Consider the following 19,618-nt stretch of genomic DNA (forward strand, 5'->3'; position numbering starts at 1 on the left):
ATTCGTTGTCGCCGGAGCACTGTTTAACCCAAAAGGAAGCACCATGAATTGGTGTAATCCGGAGTGGGTGGCAGAACGCATTTTCTCCTTATCGCTTTGTCTTAGAGGAATCTGAAAATACCCCTTGGAGAGGTCAGTGGTTGTGATGTAGCATGTCTTCCAGAGCTTGTCTAAGAGATCCTCAATGTGGGGTGTTGGATAGGCGTCGAATTTCGAGACCTCATTTAACTTACTGAAGTCCGTGAAGAATCGGATGCTTCATTGAGCTTGGGCACCAATACAATGGGGGGAACACCATTGATTGTGGAAGGGCTCAATGACCCCCCATTTCCAGCATGGATTGTATTTCCTGATTTACCACCTGAATTCTGGCTTCTGGTAAGTGGTACGTTCACTGTGGTTCCAGGGGAGGTATTGATCCCATGATAGGCCTTCGTGGTGCGGCTGGATAAGGACGAGGATGTCCCGAAATTCTTAGATGTGTGTCCAGTTCCTTTCTTTCAGTTCCGGATTAATCTGAAGGGCCTCCACCCTAAGCGTATCCGATCCAAAATACATCTCAGAAGAAGCGGGTGTTGCTGTACTGATCAGTACCTTTTTCCCCCCACCTGTAAGCTATGGAATCGTCTCCCTTTGTTAGGAGTCTGTTGTATCCGTTGGACTTGTTGAAGATTGGTGTGGGCCACGGACTGTATTTTCTCCACCTGTTCAACAACTTGTGCACATCCTAGAGATTTCCTACTCTGGTTGGTCTTCCCACTCTTCTTTTAGAAAGGGTCCTCATCTGCCTTCCAAATAATAGTTCAAAGGGTGCGAACCCAGTGGAGGACTGCAGTGTATTCTGAAGGATCATGAGGATCCAAGCTATTGGTTTGATCCCAATTCTTGTATGTGGGATTCATGGATGTCCTACGCATCTGTTAGATGGTCTGGTTATATCTCTCCACCAAACCATTGGTTTGAGGGTGATGGACCGGTGTTTTCAGGTGGTCAATGTGTAGTGTCTGGCACCCCTGCTTGAGGATGGTTAATATAGTTTCTCTCTCCATAGTAATTTCTCTAGGAATTCCCACTAGGGCCATAAAGAGCATTAAGGCATCACAAATCTGTTGTGTGGTGATGCTTCGGAGGGGAAATGCCTGTGGCTATCCGGTGCTATAATCACCGGTCACTAGCTGATATTTGTGCCCTCTGCTAATGAGGTCCCGAAGGCCCACGATGTCCATCCCGATCCGGTGGAAAGGTTCTAAGAGCAGGGGCCTAGTTCGTAGTGGGGCTTTTGGAACATTAGACTTGTTTTTCTTTTGGCATTGTTGACAGGACCGTGCAGTCTGTCCATACACTCCTGGCCAAAAGAATTTTCTGTATTGTTTTCCAACCCTAGATGCCCCTCCCCCACTTGCACATGGGCCACTTCTAGGACTGTGAAACTTAATTTGGCTGGCATCAGTAATTGTTGAAGGGTCTCTCCGTCTGGTTGCAGGATCGCCCATTAGTATAACCATTTATCCTTTGTGAAATAGGGTCTGGATCCCCTTCTCCCTTCCTGCACGGCCAACTGTGCATTTTGTAAGGTTGGATCCAGTTCTTGGGCTAGCTGTCCCCGTAGTCACCCGATTTCCAATCAAAAGGGATCGACATACGTTTCTCATGCCACTGCTTCTGCAACTCTGAGTGCTGCTAGAGTTTTAATGGGATGTCCTGATCACACTTTGATGTCCTCTCCATGAAAGGGAGTGTTGATCAACCAATTCTCTTCTGTATACTGTATGATCCGTGGCATAGCGGACACATTGGACCCTATCACCAGGGGTTCCAGGAGCACAGATATCACGGCTACTCCGAGTTCTAATTGTGCCCCGCCAACTGAACCCTGATATGTTTATTAGGGCGTGTCTTTACATCCCCCAGGCATACACTTAATTGGAATTTCCCTTTACTCCTCACCCCTCCCCTCCTGCTGGACCTACCAACTGTGCACTGACTGCAGTCTGGAGTCTTCCAAAGTCTATGTATTTCTAAAGTGCGGAAAGCCCGAGGGCATCTGGGTGCTGTAACAAAAACACATGACCATCCATAAAATATACCAAGAGAGGAATCGGAGCTCTTGTAGGCATTCCATCAACTTCCGCTCACATGTATATGGGTATATTGAACGCTGGATGGGTTGATGGTCTTCAGGGTAACCGCCACCCCTTGGTACGTCAAACAATCCTATCTCCATAGGTTTTGTCTTGCTCTTCTTCTGACACATTCTGGCAATATGGTCCCATTCTCAGCACTCATAGCATTGAGGACTTCTGGGTAACACCATAGTAGTCCTGCTCTGCAATCACCCGTCGGCTTTAGATTTCTGGCATACAGTGGTGTTCCCCCCCCTTCCGGGTTGGGTCAGGGCTGCCCATAGCTACAAATTACCATGTTTGCCACCCACTCGTGTTCTGTTTGTACCTCCTTTGATTTCCACTTGCGGGCTACTAGCAGGGCCCCGGCCATGGTCATTATCGCGTAGACTTTGTGTTGTGCTTTTAAGGGTAGGCTCTCCAGTTCTCCCCACCGACCCAGAATGAACAGTCCCAGGTTGCCCTTCCCCTCCATCCCCAGTATTTCCATTGCTACCCCTGAATCATTAGCCATAATGGTTGACCTTTCGGGCATGGCCACCAGATATGTCTCCAGTTTGCCTCCTCCCGCATTCACTCCAGCAAAGTTTAGATGTGGTTCAGAAAATTGTTGTCTTGTGAGGGTAAGGTGGCCTTGGAATATCATCTTGAACCATATTTCTTGAATCTGCAGAAACTATGCTACCTTGGAATAGTTGACCACAGTCCCATCAACTGTTCCTCTTCTATTGGTTGGTCCGTTTCTTTTCCCCAATTTGTCATAAAGCGCCCGTCCTGTTTTTTCCCTCCTTCCTTAATTAGGCCGTCTACTGCCCCCACTATGTGTTTGTCTCCTGTGTTGATGGTGATGAATTTCTCGAATGGACTCGGGGCTCTTGTTGCTGCTTATTTTATTTTAGGGTTCTGGAGCCAGTGTATCAACTGGGCATAGTGGAATCTCTCCTTATCCCCCACCCCAGTCGAGTTTGCACTGAGGGAATGATTTTATCTCCTCTCCTTCGAACAAGTTGCTTCTCTTTTGCCCTCCCCCCCCGCGTCCTGCCAATTGCCAAACCCTTTCCCAGTCAGATTTGGCGTGAACTGTGGGTTCCCAAAGATCGGTGTGAGGGGTCACGGGAAGATTGTCATCCTGGATCTTTTCTCCACGGCATCCCAGGAGATCCCTACCTGGAATTTGATTTGGCTACAGAACATGTTGCGGGGCTTGTCCTCCCTGAGCAACCACAAGACATTCTCTATTTGCCCCAAGCCCCTCCCCACTGCGCTATCCAACTCTCAATTTTGTTACCGCGGTCGTCCCTAAACCATTCCCTGATGATTTGATTTGTGCAGCTTGATAGGCTATCAGGTCTGGCTCTTCACATGCTACCTTTATTCCTGGGCGACTGCATTATCTTGTTTTTTAATGGTTCCAGAATAAGCCCCTTGTGAGCTTCCGGAGGGCCTGAAAAAATTGCATGGATATTTTTATGGGGATTGCTAGGAATACGTACAGTAGCTTTGGTAGAGGAACCACTTTCAGTACATTGATTCTAACCATCCAGACCAACATACAGATTCCACAGCTAGCTACCAAACTTGTACACAACTAGGATGTGTGGAAAAAGCCCTAGTATACCTCCTGTACATCTAAGTTAATTAAATTCTGTCGTAGTACATGAGAAGGACGGCTGGCCCTGGCTTGAAATACAGAAACAAACAAGTCAAGTGCTGACAGCACCCACGGCCCGAAAACAAGAACATCCAATTGGACTGCCTAGACCTTCAATTGAAAAAGATGAAGTGCTCAAAGCACCTACTGCCTTGAAAAAAAACATGTGGAGGCATGAGATTGAAATAAAAAACTGCGAAAAAAGCACCCCATTTGACTGTATAAATCATCAAGTTGGAAGAGTAAATAAACACCATGTGAATAAACTGGACGTCCTGTTGCTTTACACAACATAAATTCAGGAATTCTTTACACACATAATCACGTGCATATCAAGAGGTGTGTTAAAAGTGCACAGCAAAACCATCCTGAAGACGGCTTTGAAGGGAGCCCATAAAAAGATTGGGTTATATTGGTGCTCTGTTCGAAACCAGAAATCCAAATCAGTGTAGACATGAGTGACGGCAAATGCCCATATAGTAATTTGGCACAAGCCAACTTGCCCATGTTGCTAACCTCACATAAAATCGTCCTAAAGAAAAATAATTACTATTTCAGACATTTACTTTCCTCATCATATATTGACTAGACATAACCTGATTGGACAATGATTCTGATGTGTATTTTTGTACCCTTTAGTATTTTTTATTGATGTGTTTTTTATAATGGTACAATAATAAAATTGATGTATATATTTGATTGACCTACTGTACTACGACTGAATTTAATTAACTTGGATGTGCAGGATGCATACAAGGGCTTTTTCCCACGGCCTAGTTGTGTAAAGGTTGGGTAGCTATCTGTGGAATCTGTATGTTGGTCTTAGTGTTCCTGTCTCACCCACAGAGCCCCCTACACAAAAAAGAGGACTTATCTTGCCCGTTTTGTTTACCTTCTGCCCATTAAGGAAATGGTCAGGGGACTCCAACTGTGCAACGTGCTCCTTGTAGATACTAGGAAAGGGGGGAGATAATTGCCTGTGAATAATTGGCTTGTAGTTCTGGTCATGTGGATACCCAGGTATTTTATTGCATTTGGGGCCCAGCATTATGGGAAGCTAGATTTTAACTCCTTACCCTCATCCAGCGGTACGGCTAGGTTCTGTAATTCTGATTTATTTCTGTTTATCTTTAGGCCTGCAACGTCTCCGAATTGGGCTAATGCTTCATCTAATACTTGGAGGGATTTCCCTGGATTAGTGATCATTAGTAGCAAGTCATTGGTGAATGCTGCCACCTTGAGCTCCTTACCTCCGAAGGGGACTCCCTCTGTCTATCCTGTTTTATTCTGCTCAACAAGGGTTCCAAGTGGATGGCATTTAAGAGAGGGGAAGGAGGGCAGCCCTCTTTTTTTCCTTTCGTTACTGCTATTGGCTCTGACAGGCCTCCGTTAATTAACAGGGGTAGAGAGGGAGTGCGGTAGTTGGTGGCGATTTTGGCCATATAAGCTTCCCCAAACCCCATTTTGAGCATGGTATGAAACATGAACCCCCATTCCAACCTGTCGAAGGCCTTTTCTTCATCTAGCTTGACAAGTAGGGCTGGTGTGTGTGTTGCTGACCCATTCAATTATGTGGGCGATCCTATGGGTGTTATTGTGTCTCTCTGCCTGACTGGTCTGGGTCTATCAACTTGTGGAGGAGGTTCTCTAGTCGTGTTGCCAGGATTTTGGTGTACATCTTGGCCTGTGTTTGAGCGCTAGTGGCTTGTATGAACCACATAATGACTGGTCCTTCCCCTGTTTATGTAGCAGCACTAGTTTTGCCTCTTCCACTGAGGGCGAGATCTCTCCCCGAACTTGTTGAAGGGAGCAGTTAGGTGTGGGGCCAACATTTCCCTGAAAGAAATCGGTTGTGTATCCGTCCGGGCCCATGGCTTTATTATGTGGGAGTGACGTGATCTCTTTGCGGACCTCTTCTATAGCGCTATATTTCTCTATTTCGGCCCTGTCTTGGTCCGAGATATTTGGTAGGTTACATTTTGCGAAGTAGTCTAGTTGAGCCTTGTGCGTGGGCCCGTCCGACTTGTATAGGGTTAAGTAGTATTTGGTGAATGAAAAACATTGAGGGCCCTTTCCTTTCTAACTAGTTTGCCTGGCGACTCCTTTGATGTCTTTTTCCGTTCGTTAATTAGTCTTATTCCTTGTTCCGTCTCAAGGTAGCATGACAGTGAAAGGCCAAACAACCGCTCCAATACAAGTCTAATACTTAATGAGACCATGCGTCAAGATTTATCACCATCACCACAGTTTATTAGACTAATCCTGTGTGCCCTTGGATGACACGTGTTTTGGCATTTTTCCTTTTTCAAATCTGGGCCTATTCCATTATTATTCTATTCAAAGTACAAATGAATGTATTTAAAGCATAACAGTCAGTCACATTTCAACACAATCGTGATATTTGGACATTGATGACAAGCATGACATCTGAAAAGTATTAGAATCATAAGAGTCACAGACAAATAGGTTTGGTGTCGGGGAGGAGTGCTTGGAGTTCAGAGAGAACATGATAGAATAATCATTGAACATGTGATAGCAGTAAGATTAATTTTCTTGACGATTCATGTCGATGCAACCAACTTGAGACTTTGACCTTCAGCAAAGAGACTGAGGTAAATTCAACCCTATACGCATCCAGTTGCCACCATGCACCAACAATATGCAATATACCCATGGGTGAATTTATAAGAGCATGACGTAATTGTCTGAATCAATACAAATTTGAACAAGAATGCAAATTATTGCAAGATCGTTTTCAACAAAGGGGGATATGCGGATGAATGTGTAAAACGAGCATACAGGAAAGCATGTGAGCTTACACATGAACAGACCCTGGAAGAAAGAAGCAAGCAATCTAATATTGGACACACAAGTGTTGGTTTCATAACGAGGTACAGTAGTAACCACCATGTTCTCAACAGGATTCTGAAGAAACATTGGCACCTGTTGAAATTGGATGAAAACATTAAACAATACATGGAAGATGAGCCACAAATCATGTATAGGAACGCTAACACGAATGTCTTTGTGCATGGTCTCATTGAGTATTAGTAGACTTGTATTTGGTAAATGCCCTCACAATAGATGATTCATCAGTGCCTACCTTCCCCTCTGGTGTCCTGATTTTTAGGATGGTTCTATCCCTCTCCTCTTTTCTCAGCATTTTGGCTAGGAGCTTGTCTACCTTGTTTGCTTTCAGGTAACATCTCTGTCTCGGGTACATTAGGGAGCGCTCTGCTTTGCTGGTCTGTAGTCATTCGAGGTGGCCCCCAAGTGCCCATTATTCCATTCTGATTTCAGCTGTCGTTCCTGCTGCCATCTTGAGCATGACTTCTTTTAGTTTGGCTTCTAATTCCTCTTCTAGGAGTCTGCATTCCCTGTCCCTTTGAAACTTTGCTATTATCCTTCCCCCTAATTGTGGCTTTAAATGCTTCCCAGATCATGAGTGGGCTTACTTCCTGGCTATCATTGATTTGGAAGAAGATCTCTATCCCCTTGTGTGACTCCACCTTCAGGGTCTTGTCTTTGAAGATGTATGCTGGGTATTTCCATAGACCCCCTGGATGTAGTTTCCTTCTAATTCTCATTGCGATAGGCGCATGGTCGGATATTGCTATTGACCCACTTCTATATCCACTAATTGCCATAGTAGGGATCTTGAAACCCAGATATAATCTTTTCTAAATGTGTGAATAGAATGTATATCACCTACTTTCACCCCTCTTTCCCTCTGAGTGAGAGATTGTCAATATTTCCTCCTGCAGTTCTTTCGAGGGTTTGTTCAGGGAGTATGAGATTCTAACACTCTTGTCTCTTTCTGGGTCCCATGATAAGTTAAAATCTCCTGTGAGGATTATTCTTCCCTTAGCAAACCACTCCATTTTTGTAGTGTCGTTTGGAGGAAGTGGTCTTGTTAGACACATATATGGAGGCTAGAGTGATGTACTCTCCCTGGCACTGGAGGAGTGTGGCAATGTACCTCCCTTTGGTGTCTCAGTTGACGTCAATCGTTTTGAGCTCTTGCACCGCACCACTATCGGGACTCCCCTCCCCAACCCCCTTTTCTTTCCTGTATCGTTGGATTGTTGGATCTAACTATATCCTCGCAATCTAATCTTATGTTTATCTTTCTCCTGTGTGTGTGTTTCTTGCAGTGTGATTGGGTCTGGGTTTTTTCTCGATATGAAGTGCTCATATTTTTTTCCTTTTGATTGGTGAGTTTAGGCCTTTGATATGTAATGATAAGACTTTTAGTGTCTTCTCGTTAGCCATTTTTGAGGGTATTGTGAGTGTGAGCCTTACTTTGCAAGTATATTTGGTTGGACCCGGCCCTAGTTCCCCTCACCCCCCCCCTTCCCCTGTGCTCTTTTTTTCCCCCTGAAATCCCCCCCCTCCCCTTTTCCATTTCCCCCTCGCTGGGTGGACTCAACTGGCCTGACCCCTCCTGAATCTCCTCCTCTGGGGTTGAATTTCCTTCCTTTTCCAGCGTCTCCCCTTGTGGGTCTACCCCGACCCATGTCGTGGACCCAAGATTTCCCCTCACGTTCCCTTTTGTGGTTGTTGTGCGTGCCCCCTCCCCAGGTGTTTTACTGATTGTATGTTCTACATTCACTACTGCAGTTAGGTGGAAAGGTTCCTTTCTGGGGAGTCGTCCTGTGGTATTCCCTCTGACGATGGCCCTTCTTCATTCTTGCTTTCCTTTCTGATTCTTGTGTGGACCATTCCCACACCTTTCTTTTCGACTGATCCTTTGTTGTGCCATGGGTTTCATTATTGTTTTTGTCACATTGTATTCCCAGAATGTTTGCCCCTCTTTCACTGTTGTGATTCGCCCCAGTCTGCCCTTGTGTATGAACAGAAGACCAAAGGGGAAGGTCCACCTCTGTCTGGTGCCTCTCCTTATACGTTCCTGCACCACTGGGCGAATTATCCTTCTCTTGGTGAGTGTAACTTGGGAGAGGTTTTGGTAGAGTTGGATGGCCGAGCTGTTAAAGTTGAGGTCCTTTGGTCTTGTGGAGGCCAGGATTTCTTTCTTTCTGGGTGTATTCATGTCCTTGATCTTGCTCCCGGTCTGTTTCTTTTAGGGCCCATGCTATGTATTTTGGTTATCAACATTTCTTCCAGTTCTTCTGCTAGGTCTGCAAAGATTTGCTGTACTGTTTTGGGCAGTTCTACATCCCCCACTGTTTCGGGGATTGCCTTGACCCTTATGTTTGCGTTCCTTGTTCTGTTTTTTGGGATCCTTGGTCTGGATGTCCAAGTTGTGGGTAGCCCTAGCTAAATTCTCCATCAGGTACTCCATTTTGTGAGACCTGTTGGCTATCTGCTGCAGGGCTTTCTCATTTGTATCCACTCTAGATTCAAGCGTGTGTATGGGCCTCATTACAACGTTGCTGGTCCGGAAACAACGGTGCTGGTAAGCTTACCGGCACTGTTGTTTCTGGACCGGCAAAGTACAAGTCTGGTGGGCGGGGGTCGTCCCGCCTGGCAGGTCTGACTTGCCGGACGGACCGGCACCCGCCCAGACTTTCACGGAAGCACCGGCACAGTTATTACCTGTGCCAGTGTTTCCATTTCCCCATTCCCATAGAGTCCTGTGGAACTCTGTGGTAATGTGGAACAACAGATTACTGGCACCTAGCTCCCGGTCCCCCCCTGGACTTGTAATGTCCCGGTGTGACCGGGAAGCTAAATGCCAGCAGCTGTTCACGGGTCTGGTGGCTACCTGCCGGTTTTACTGGCACGGTTACTGCTGGACTCGTAATGAGGCCCAATAGCTCCCTTCATTTCCTTTAGCTCCCCAGCCAAATCTTCCCTCATCTTGTCCAGTTGGGATTGGATGGTGTTCGCTGTCCTGTCCCTGAAGATTGGGAAGGCTTGCACGAGGAACCTTTGCATGAGCACCTACTCCTCTGATACTCCTAGCGTGGTTTTGGCTTCCTCCCGGTCTGCCTTCATTTTCTCCTCCGGTGTGTTCCCCCCCTCCACTTTTTCTGTATTGCTCCTTCAGACTTTTTTTTATTTACCCTTTCATGGAAGACTGACTGTGTTTTCCGCTGTGTTTTGACATCCTGCCCTCTCTGATGATTGTCGGGAGGGGTTAGTGTTCCCCGTTTGTTGTTCCTTTAGAGTCCCTCTTCTCCTGTATGCTTGTGTTGTCAGGGGCCGTGTTCGAGGCCACTTAGTTCCCCTAATAGGACCTCTCTTTCGTGCCAAGGGTCCTCTTAGTCTGTTGCCCAAGTTTTCAGAAGATCACTTGTTGTAATTTCAACGTAACCCCTGTGTATCTCTTCCCTTTTGCCTCCCCTTCTCTGCTTAGTCAAGGCTAGGGCCAGAGTCCTACTTTCTTGGTGTGCGCACGGTGGTGATGGAGCCTGGCACGGCAGGCTGTTCGCGGTTTCCCTCCAGTGAGGGGTGCGGAGGGCCCTAAGGTCTTAATTGCACCTTTAGTGTTTGCCGCTGGGTGTTTTTCACTGGTGCATAAGGGGTGGGTTTGGGTGGGGTGCTTATTACTGGTATTCGTGCTGGGTGATGTAGGCGGCTCCCCATGGTATTCATGTCCCGTTCGGGGTGTGTTCCTGTGGGTCCTGCTCCACGCTTTGCCGGCCTCTGTCGGGTGCTCGCATTCACCCTTGCGGGGACGCCCGTGTCGTCAACGTTCTCCTCTCAGCAGCTGCTTGATCTTGATGGCGGGCTATGGTGCTGGGTCCCTTGATGTGTGCGGTGCTAGATTGTGTGCTTGGGTAGCCCTGGGGTGCTCCCCTGGGTTGTTGGGTCTTAGGGCTGGAGGATTGTTGGGTTGTAGAGGTGCACTCACCTTTAATTAAATGAATGTGATAGATGCTTAATAGCATGGATCGTAAATGACTTTCAGGTGCTCCCTGTTGGCACTGTGCTACCAGAGCCGATAAATGAAAAGAAATGGGATCCATCAAAAACCACGCGGGGCACTCGTATCATCACAATGTAATTGTAAACTGTCAATCTTTTCACGTCATTCCAATTCAATTTCTTGTGCTCCAAAATGTATTTCTCTATTGTATTTTTCATTTAAAAAAAAAAGAAATTCACCAAATTAAATATACAGAAGAACGTGTTTTTCCAATTATCAATGTCAGGATATAGGAACAATACTTTCTTTTTCAATTCACATGAGTTTCTCAAATATACATCATATTGTAGCATTAGCATTCTTTTTGCATTCACATATATAACAAAATTGACAATCTTGATCATTTTTAGTTTGTCCAGATATCTTGATAGGAGTAGGTGATGGGTTTATTTTTTGTATTTTTAAAGCGCTCGCACAGCCGAGGGGCATCATGGTTCTGTTACAGGAATATGACTTAGTTGCGTATTTATAACGCGCTGAATACCCAGCGGTTACTAAGCCTGGACCCACTTGTTTAGGTTCTGTCATTTCATTGCGGGATGTTTTTTCGTGGGGTTTTTTTACTGTGAATTTCTTAACGAAAAAATCATCTAAATTTTGTTTGTTCTTTTTGGGGGGGGGCCCCTCAACCCCCATTCCCTTTCAGTTTAATCTATTCCCACATTCCATATTTATAATTTTGTAACCCCCCCAAACCCAAATTGTTTTTTTTTCCCCGTTAAATCACTGTAAAAAAACCCTGCGAAAAAGCGTCCCGCGATGAAAGGACATTGCGCCCTTGTTTCCAAGGCAAGCAAGTTGCAGCTGAGCTATCCTCCCAGGACTCCCAGGGTTGCACTGAGAACACTCAGGTTACTTTAACCTATCCTTAGACTATGCGTTTCGGGCCTCCTTCGCCCTTCTTCTCTCTTGCGTGAGAGGTATGTTAAGATTTAACCCTCCAACGAGAATATAGTAAGCGTAAAATTGGCAACCGCATTACTGATAAGGAACTCTTGATTTATACACAGTGGCCAAAGTGCCAACTGCAAGCCATGCTGAGGTGTGGATGGGGGGGGGGATTATAAAACTGGGAGTCTGGAAAGAATGCCTGCATAACAGAAGCATTTTCAAACTTTTCCCCAGGGAAAGCCCACCCCAAGGGTGGGCACAGCGGAAGATTGGGCACATAGAGCAGGTTATAGGGGCCGATGGGAAGGGGTAATAGGTCCTTATCCCCGGGTGTCGGGGGGTGAATGTGAACATGAGAGAGAGAGAGAGAGAGAGAGAAGAGGAAGTGGGCATAGTGGGGAGGTTGCGAACAGGAAGGAACAAGTGGTTGTAAGAGTGGGAAAGGAGTGTGCAAAGAGCTGAAGAAGGGAGGGGAGAGTGAAAGGATGGGAAGAGGGTGAGTAGAGTGTGAAGACCACAGGAAGGAGATGGGGGGGGTGGTTCTAGGTAAATCGAGGGTGAGAAGAAGAGAGAAGGCAATGTGAGATAGTGACGGAGGAAAATTACAGCATAGGAGAGCAAGATGAGACCAACCTATCTAATATCCTTTGTACCCAACGTATTGGAATAATTAGAGTAGGAACCCTTAGGAAGTCACCGAAGGAATAAGGTAGATAACGTTACAGCCTTTATCGATAGACCAGGTTAGAACCAGATGGCAGCGATTTCTAGCTCTCGTTTCTCATATACTGTTGGTGGAGTCCGGATGGCCAGGCTAGGGTGGATGGAGCCCATGGGAAGTCGAGGATGGCATCAGGGACCACCCTGAAAGTCTGCCCTTCCTAAAACCCCTGAATCTCATGTCTGGGTCTTTGAGTTATTGGAATGATCTGTGACAACTGGCCCCCAGCGAACATGAATCAAATTAATGCTCGCTAGTGTTCATAAATTGCTTTATGGATGTGCTCCATTTTATGGTACACATGCATGTGTTGGTATAAGTCTTCGCGATCACTCCGTTTGCTCCTACGTTCATCTGTGGCAGTCCACACATTGCAAACAAGCAGAGTCTTTGTCAAATCCAACATAGTGTAAGTGGTCATGCGATTGAGTTCCCTCACGGTAGAAATCTGGTATATTTTGAATCTACAATTAAGACAAAGGTTTAAAATGTTCCTTTACAGTTGGGTTTGTTCCTGCCTTTTATCTCTCAACTTTATTATTATTGTTTGTGTGTAGTTCTGAGTGCTTGGATACCTTCAGGTGGGTCATATGTGTCTTAAACTAAACCTGGCAGCTTGTCATGGAGCAATGACCTACAGTCAATGACGCATCCATCATGATGTGAGGCAACCCACCAAGAAGAGGAAGCAAGCAATTTAGAAGATGTTGCAGCCCAAGCAAGAAAATGCCACTGCTCATAAGCCTAATGTGCTAGACAATCTGTTTTGATATGGTTATTTATAAAGTGCGTGTTCACCTGAGGGCATCTTGGCGTTGAGAGGGTAAAGAACCACTAAATCAAAAGGACACAACAGACCAAAAGAGCTGGAGATTTAGAAAAGATAGGTCTTAAGAGCCTTCTGAAAAGCTAGAGGGTTAGACCGTGATTTCATAGCCGGTGTAAGACTGTTCCACAGTTGTGCCGCTGTGGTAGAGAACGCACGACCTCCAAGCTCAGAACGGCGAAAGGAGGGCACACAAAGCATGCCTGCTGATGCTGAACGCAATGGTCGATTTGGAATGTAATGTTCAAATTTGACACATAGGTGTTCTGTCCCCAGGCCATGCAATGCTTCTTACACAATGCAGAGTGCCTTGAACTGTATGTGCTGTGCCACAGGAATCCAGTGGAGAGAGCGAAGTACTGGAGAGATATGGGACCCATACGGGGTGCCTGTTGCCACCCTTGCTGCCAGATTCTGGAGGTGCTGTAACCTACCAATCAGCCCCTTGGGCTGTGCCAGGTACCGGGAGTTGCAGTAATCCAGCCTGCTCAGAATCCTAGCTGCTACTACAGTCGGACGTAGCACAGGTGGAATCAGATGGAGCACTTTTCTTAAGATTGTCAGCTGACTATAACCCTGCTGGCATACCGAGGAGGCTTGGGGGGGCCAGAGAGAAATTGCCCGACATAATCACTCCAATATCTTTTACCTTCATAGAGGGTACCGGAAGCGGACCTAAGGAGGAAGGCCAGAAGGAAGAGATCCACAGTGAAGGGTTGGGGGTTGGGAGTTGGGAGTTGGAGGGGGACCCACCACCAACACCTCGGTTTTGGCCCCATTCACTTTCAGCCAGTTTCCCCATTCTTTCTCCCATGGCAGTGAGGCACTTATGCAGGCACGCAGACACCTGAGCCTGATCCAGGTCTAGACAGATCAGTAACTTGTTATCGTCCTCGTACGAGTAGCACCTGATGCCGTAGGAGCGGATGAGGTCAACCAGCAGAAAGACATAGATGTTAAAGAGAATGGGAGACAAAGCACCACAACTAAGACGTGAAGATTTAGAAAAGAAAGGTGGAAGAGAGATATATAATATCTGTCCCGACACCAATCTGGCCCAGGTGGGTGAGTAGGGTAGCATGATCCACGGTGTCGAACGCCGCTGAAAGATCTAAAAGAATCAGGGCACCAACACCTCCCCCCCCCTTTCTGGTCAACCAGCCTGGCATGTCATCCTGCACGGTGACAAGGACACTTTCTGTCCCCCCTACCTGGACGAAAACCAGACTGGGCTGGGTCAAGCATCCTGGAAGACTCCACAAAGGAGGACAGCAGGGGGAGAAACCAGTGATTCAAGAGGTTTCATAAGACAAGAAGAAGGGAGATGGGACGGAAACTGGATGGAAGAGAGGGGTCCAAAGACGGCTTCTTCATAAGAGGGATGACAAGGGCGGCCTTAAGCTCGGAAGGGATAACTCCCGACTGGCAGGAGATATTAACAGTGGTAGTAATCTCGCTCAAAAGATTGGCAGACAGCTGTTTCATCACTGCCAAAGGTATTGGTGGATCAGAAGGGGCACAGGACTTAATCCTTTGTAGCGCTATATAGACCAGGTCCTCTGAGAATATAGGAAAGTGAGGCCATGTGGAACTAGGGCGATCAGTATCTTCAGAAATAGGCAGAATACCGGATTAAGAGGTGTGGGCCAAAGAGACGAGATTTCCTGCAATATTAGCACGGATAGTTTCGACTTTAGCAATAAAAAATTCAGATAGAACGTCACATAGCTCCTGAGTCGGTCTAATAAATGAGTTACATTTGGTGGAAGAGGACAGAGATTTAATTACAGCAAAGAGGATCGTTGGTTGATTTAATGCAGTTTCAATAAGCTCAGTGAAGTAAAGTTTTTTTTGTGCAAGAACAGACGCTGAGTAGGCTGAAAGGCCAGTCCTGTACAGAGACTTGTCGGTAGCAGCATAGCCAAGATGCCATTTTCGCTCTGTCTCACCCGCAGTCGCATCAACCTCAATTGGTCAGTAAACCAAGGTTTGGGTGGAAGTCTATAGGATTGAACATGGGGAAGAGGAGCCACCTCATTGGCTGCACCAAGGAGCAGGGTGGCCAATAAGGACATTGATGGGAGGGGAGCTAGAGACCATTTTTACTTGAGGGAACAGACCAGATTCTGAAGTTTGGCGGCACGCCACCAGCGCCGCTGAATGTGCTCAGGTAGGATCTTAGGTGGTTCACAATTGCTCAACCACATGCACGTTATTAAATAGTGGTCGGTCCAGACTATAGGTTCGGTTGAGAGAAAGGAGAGAGAGGTTGTATTGGCAAACACAACATCCAAAGTGTTTCCTAACTTATGAGTAGGTCCAACAACCTGCTGAGGCAGGTCTAAATCCAGTAGGCTGTCATAAAAAAGATCCAAAGCTGCGGTCCTGGGTAGATTACATTTTAAATTTAGATCACCAAGGATGATGAGGTTAGCATATTTCGCCTTCAGGCTACCTATGAAGTCAACCAGTGGTTCCAACAAGCCGCCATGTGCACTAGGAGGACGGTAGAGGACCAGTATATGATATACTAAAGAGGAAGAAATGACACATCGAAGTAGTAAGGATTCAATGTTAAAACTGTGGGAGCAACGTAATTGAGAGCATTGACGATCAGTTTTAAAAATAATGGCTACCCCACCAGGGTGAGGGCCAGGCCTATTAAGGTGGATAATGTTATAGCCGTCCGCCCATCTGACAGTTTGATATGATCACAACCCGTATCCGATCAGGCCCACAAATCCTGGCAATCGTTCCGGCATCCGATCTGGACGATTGACTTGGCCTGTGATAAGTGCACAGGAAATCTCTTTGGGAAGATGGGGCAGTCCATTTGTAAGGAAGGCATAGAAGGCAAGCAGCTGAACAGGAAATGATAACTGCCATCACAGGAGCACATCCGGTTTGTCAGGGAGACTAACTTGCTATACAATCAATGGTATAACGTAGATACATGTGACCGACATGGCAGCCTGTCTGACAGATTGACTAGGACTAGGGACATCTATGCAGTAAATTCTTTCAGCAGGCCGATCCGCACAACCCATTAAACACACCTGTCAGCTGACCAGGTAGCGCGCCTGACATTCTCTGCGCTTCAACAGCCTGTGAACAGCACTGCAGGAAATGCTGCTGGGCAGACAGGACAGCCCACCAGCCAGACACAGCAACCAGACACGACAGCCCTTTGAGTGTGGCATTCAGCCAACTGCACAGGAAGGACCCACCAAACAAACGTGGCAGCCAATCAGGCATACTTGGCACCTGAACGGTATGATTGGGATGGACAACAGACGTCTGGACAGGAAATCCCACAAGGCACTCGTGGCACCCCATCATGCTCACCTGGTAGCTCATCAGACAGACATAGTGGTGCATGAGGCAAACAGCAGCCATCCTATCAGACAGGGCAGCCCATTGGGTGGTGGCGCAGCTTGTCAGGGGTCTCCCTGACAAGCTGCGCCACCAATCAACGGCACAGGACAGATCCATTAGGCAGACGAATCAGCCAAATCTTGCAAACCAGCAGCCAGTCGCAGCATCTCAGCAGCGCAAGCCCAACAGGAAGGCGCAGCAGCTCAGCAGTGCAAGCCCAAAAGGAAGACGCAGCAGCTCAGCAGTGCAAGCCCAAAAAGAAAGACGCAGCAGTTCAGCAGTGCAAGCCCAAAAGGAAGACGCAGCAGCTCAGCAGTGCAAGCCCAAAAAGAAAGACGCAGCAGCTCAGCAGTGCAAGCCCAACAGAAAGACGCAGCAGCTCAGCAGTGCAAGCCCAAAGGGAAGATGCAGCAGCTCAGCAGTGCAAGCCCAACAGGACAGGAAGATGCAGCAGCTCAGCAGTGCAAGCCCAACAGGAAGATGCGGCAGCTCAGCAGTGCAAGCCCAACAGGAAGATGCAGCAGCTCAGCAGGGCAAGACCAACAGGAAGATGCAGCAGCTCAGCAGTGCAAGCCCAAAAGGAAGACGCAGCAGCTCAGCAGTGCAAGCCCAAAAAGGAAGATGCAGCCGCTCAGCAGTGCAAGCCCAAAAAAGAAGACGCAGCAGTGCAAGCCCAAAGGGAAGATGCAGCAGCTCAGCAGTGCAAGCCCAACAGGAAGATGCACCAGCTCAGCAGTGCAAGCCCAAAAGGAAGACGCAGCAGCTCAGCAGTGCAAGCCCAAAAAGGAAGACGCAGCCGCTCAGCAGTGCAAGCCCAACAGGAAGACGCAGCAGCTCAGCAGTGCAAGCCCAACAGGAAGATGCAGCAGCTCAGCAGTGCAAGCCCAACAGGAAGATGCAGCAGCTCAGCAGGGCAAGCCCAACAGGAAGATGCAGCAGCTCAGCAGTGCAAGCCCAAAAAGGAAGATGCAGCAGCTCAGCAGTGCAAGCCCAACAGGAAGATGCAGCAGCTCAGAAGTGCAACCCCAAAAGGAATATGCAGCAGCTCAGCAGTGCAAGCCCACAAAGGAAGACGCAGCAGCTCAGCAGTGCAAGCCCACAAAGGAAGACGCAGCAGTTCAGCAGTGCAAGCCCACAAAGGAAGACGCAGCAGCTCAGCAGTGCAAGCCCAAAAAGGAAGACGCAGCAGCTCAGCAGTGCAAGCCCAACAGGAAGACGCAGCAGCTCAGCAGTGCAAGCCCAACAGGAAGATGCAGCAGCTCAGCAATGCAAGCCCAACAGGACAGGAAGATGCAGCAGCTCAGCAGTGCAAGCCCAACAGGAAGATGCGGCAGCTCAGCAGTGCAAGACCAACAGGAAGATGCAGCAGCTCAGCAGGGCAAGACCAACAGGAAGATGCAGCAGCTCAGCAGTGCAAGCCCAAAAGGAAGACGCAGCAGCTCAGCAGTGCAAGCCCAAAAAGGAAGACGCAGCCGCTCAGCAGTGCAAGCCCAAAAAGGAAGACGCAGCAGCTCAGCAGTGCAAGCCCAACAGGAAGATGCACCAGCTCAGCAGTGCAAGCCCAAAAGGAAGACGCAGCAGCTCAGCAGTGCAAGCCTAACAGGAAGACGCAGCAGCTCAGCAGTGCAAGCCCAAAAGGAAGACACAGCCGCTCAGCAGTGCAAGCCCAACAGGAAGACGCAGCAGCTCAGAGGTGCAAGCCCAACAGGAAGACGCAGCAGCTCAGCAGTGCAAGCCCAACAGGAAGACGCAGCAGCTCAGCAGTGCAAGCCCAACAGGAAGATGCAGCAGCTCAGCAGTGCAAGCCCAACAGGAAGATGCAGCAGCTCAGCAGGGCAAGCCCAAGAGGAAGATGCAGCAGCTCAGCAGGGCAAGCCCAACAGGAAGATGCAGCAGCTCAGCAGTGCAAGCCCAAAAAGGAAGATGCAGCAGCTCAGCAGTGCAAGCCCAACAGGAAGATGCAGCAGCTCAGAAGTGCAACCCCAAAAGGAATATGCAGCAGCTCGGCAGTGCAAGCCCAAAAAGGAAGACGCAACAGCTCAGCAGTGCAAGCCAAACAGGAAGACGCAGCAGCTCAGCAGTGCAAGCCCAACAGGAAGACGCAGCAGCTCAGCAGTGCAAGCCCAACAGGAAGATTCAGCAGTGCAAGCCCAACAGGAAGACGCAGCAGCTCAGCAGTGCAAGCCCAAAAAGGAAGACGCAGCAGCTCAGCAGTGCAAGCCCAAAAAGGAAGACGCAGCAGCTCAGCAGTGAAAGCCCAAAAAGGAAGACGCAGAAGCTCAGCAGTTGAAGCCCAAAGGGAAGACGCAGCAGCTCAGCAGTGCAAGCCCAACAGGAAGACGCAGCAGCTCAGCAGTGCAAGCCCAAAAAGGAAGACGCCGCAGCTCAGCAGTGCAAGCCCAAAAAGGAAGACGCAGCAGCTCAGCAGTGCAAGCCCAACGGGAAGATGCAGCAGCTCAGCAGTGCAAGCCCAAAAGGAAGATGCAGCAGCTCAGCAGTGCAAGCCCAACGGGAAGATGCAGCAGCTCAGCAGTGCAAGCCCAACGGGAAGACGCAGCAGCTCAGCAGTGCAAGCCCAAAAGGAAGACGCAGCAGCTCAGCAGTGCAAGCCCAACAGGAAGATGCACCAGCTCAGCAGTGCAAGCCTAACGGGAAGATGCAGCAGCTCAGCAGTGCAAGCCCAAAAAGGAAGATGCAGCAGCTCAGCAGTGCAAGCCCAACGGGAAGATTCAGTAGCTCAGCAGTGCAAGCCCAACGGGAAGATGCAGCAGCTCAGCAGTGCAAGCCCAACGGGAAGATTCAGCAGCTCAGCAGTGCAAGCCCAAAGGGAAGATGCAGCAGCTCAGTAGTGCAAGCCCAAAGGGAAGATGCAGCAGTGCAAGCCCAACGGGAAGATGCAGCAGCTCAGCAGTGCAAGCCCAACAGGAAGATGCAGCAGCTCAGCAGTGCAAGCCCAAAGGGAAGATGCAGCAGCTCAGTAGTGCAAGCCCAAAGGGAAGATGCAGCAGCTCAGCAGTGCAAGCCCAACAGGAAGATGCAGCAGCTCAGAAGTGCAAGCCCAAAAGGAAGATGCAGCAGCTCAGCAGTACAAGCCCAAAAGGAAGATGCAGCAGCTCAGCAGGTAAACACTGCAGTGCAT

General features: G+C 48.2%; 1 protein-coding gene across 1 annotated transcript; it reads left to right on the forward strand.

The window, feature by feature from the left end:
• Nucleotides 1-16,884: 16,884 nt before the first annotated feature.
• On the forward strand, nt 16,885-18,732 carry LOC138567717 (serine/arginine repetitive matrix protein 1-like). Its single transcript, XM_069646190.1, has one exon. The coding sequence runs from the start codon at nt 16,885-16,887 to the stop codon at nt 18,730-18,732; it is 1,848 nt and encodes a 615-aa protein (XP_069502291.1).
• The last annotated feature ends 886 nt before the right edge of the window (nt 18,733-19,618 follow it).

This window comes from Ambystoma mexicanum, chromosome 2p, assembly GCF_040938575.1.
Source record: "Ambystoma mexicanum isolate Mex_15411 chromosome 2p, UKY_AmexF1_1, whole genome shotgun sequence".
Lineage (NCBI taxonomy): Eukaryota > Metazoa > Chordata > Amphibia > Caudata > Ambystomatidae > Ambystoma > Ambystoma mexicanum.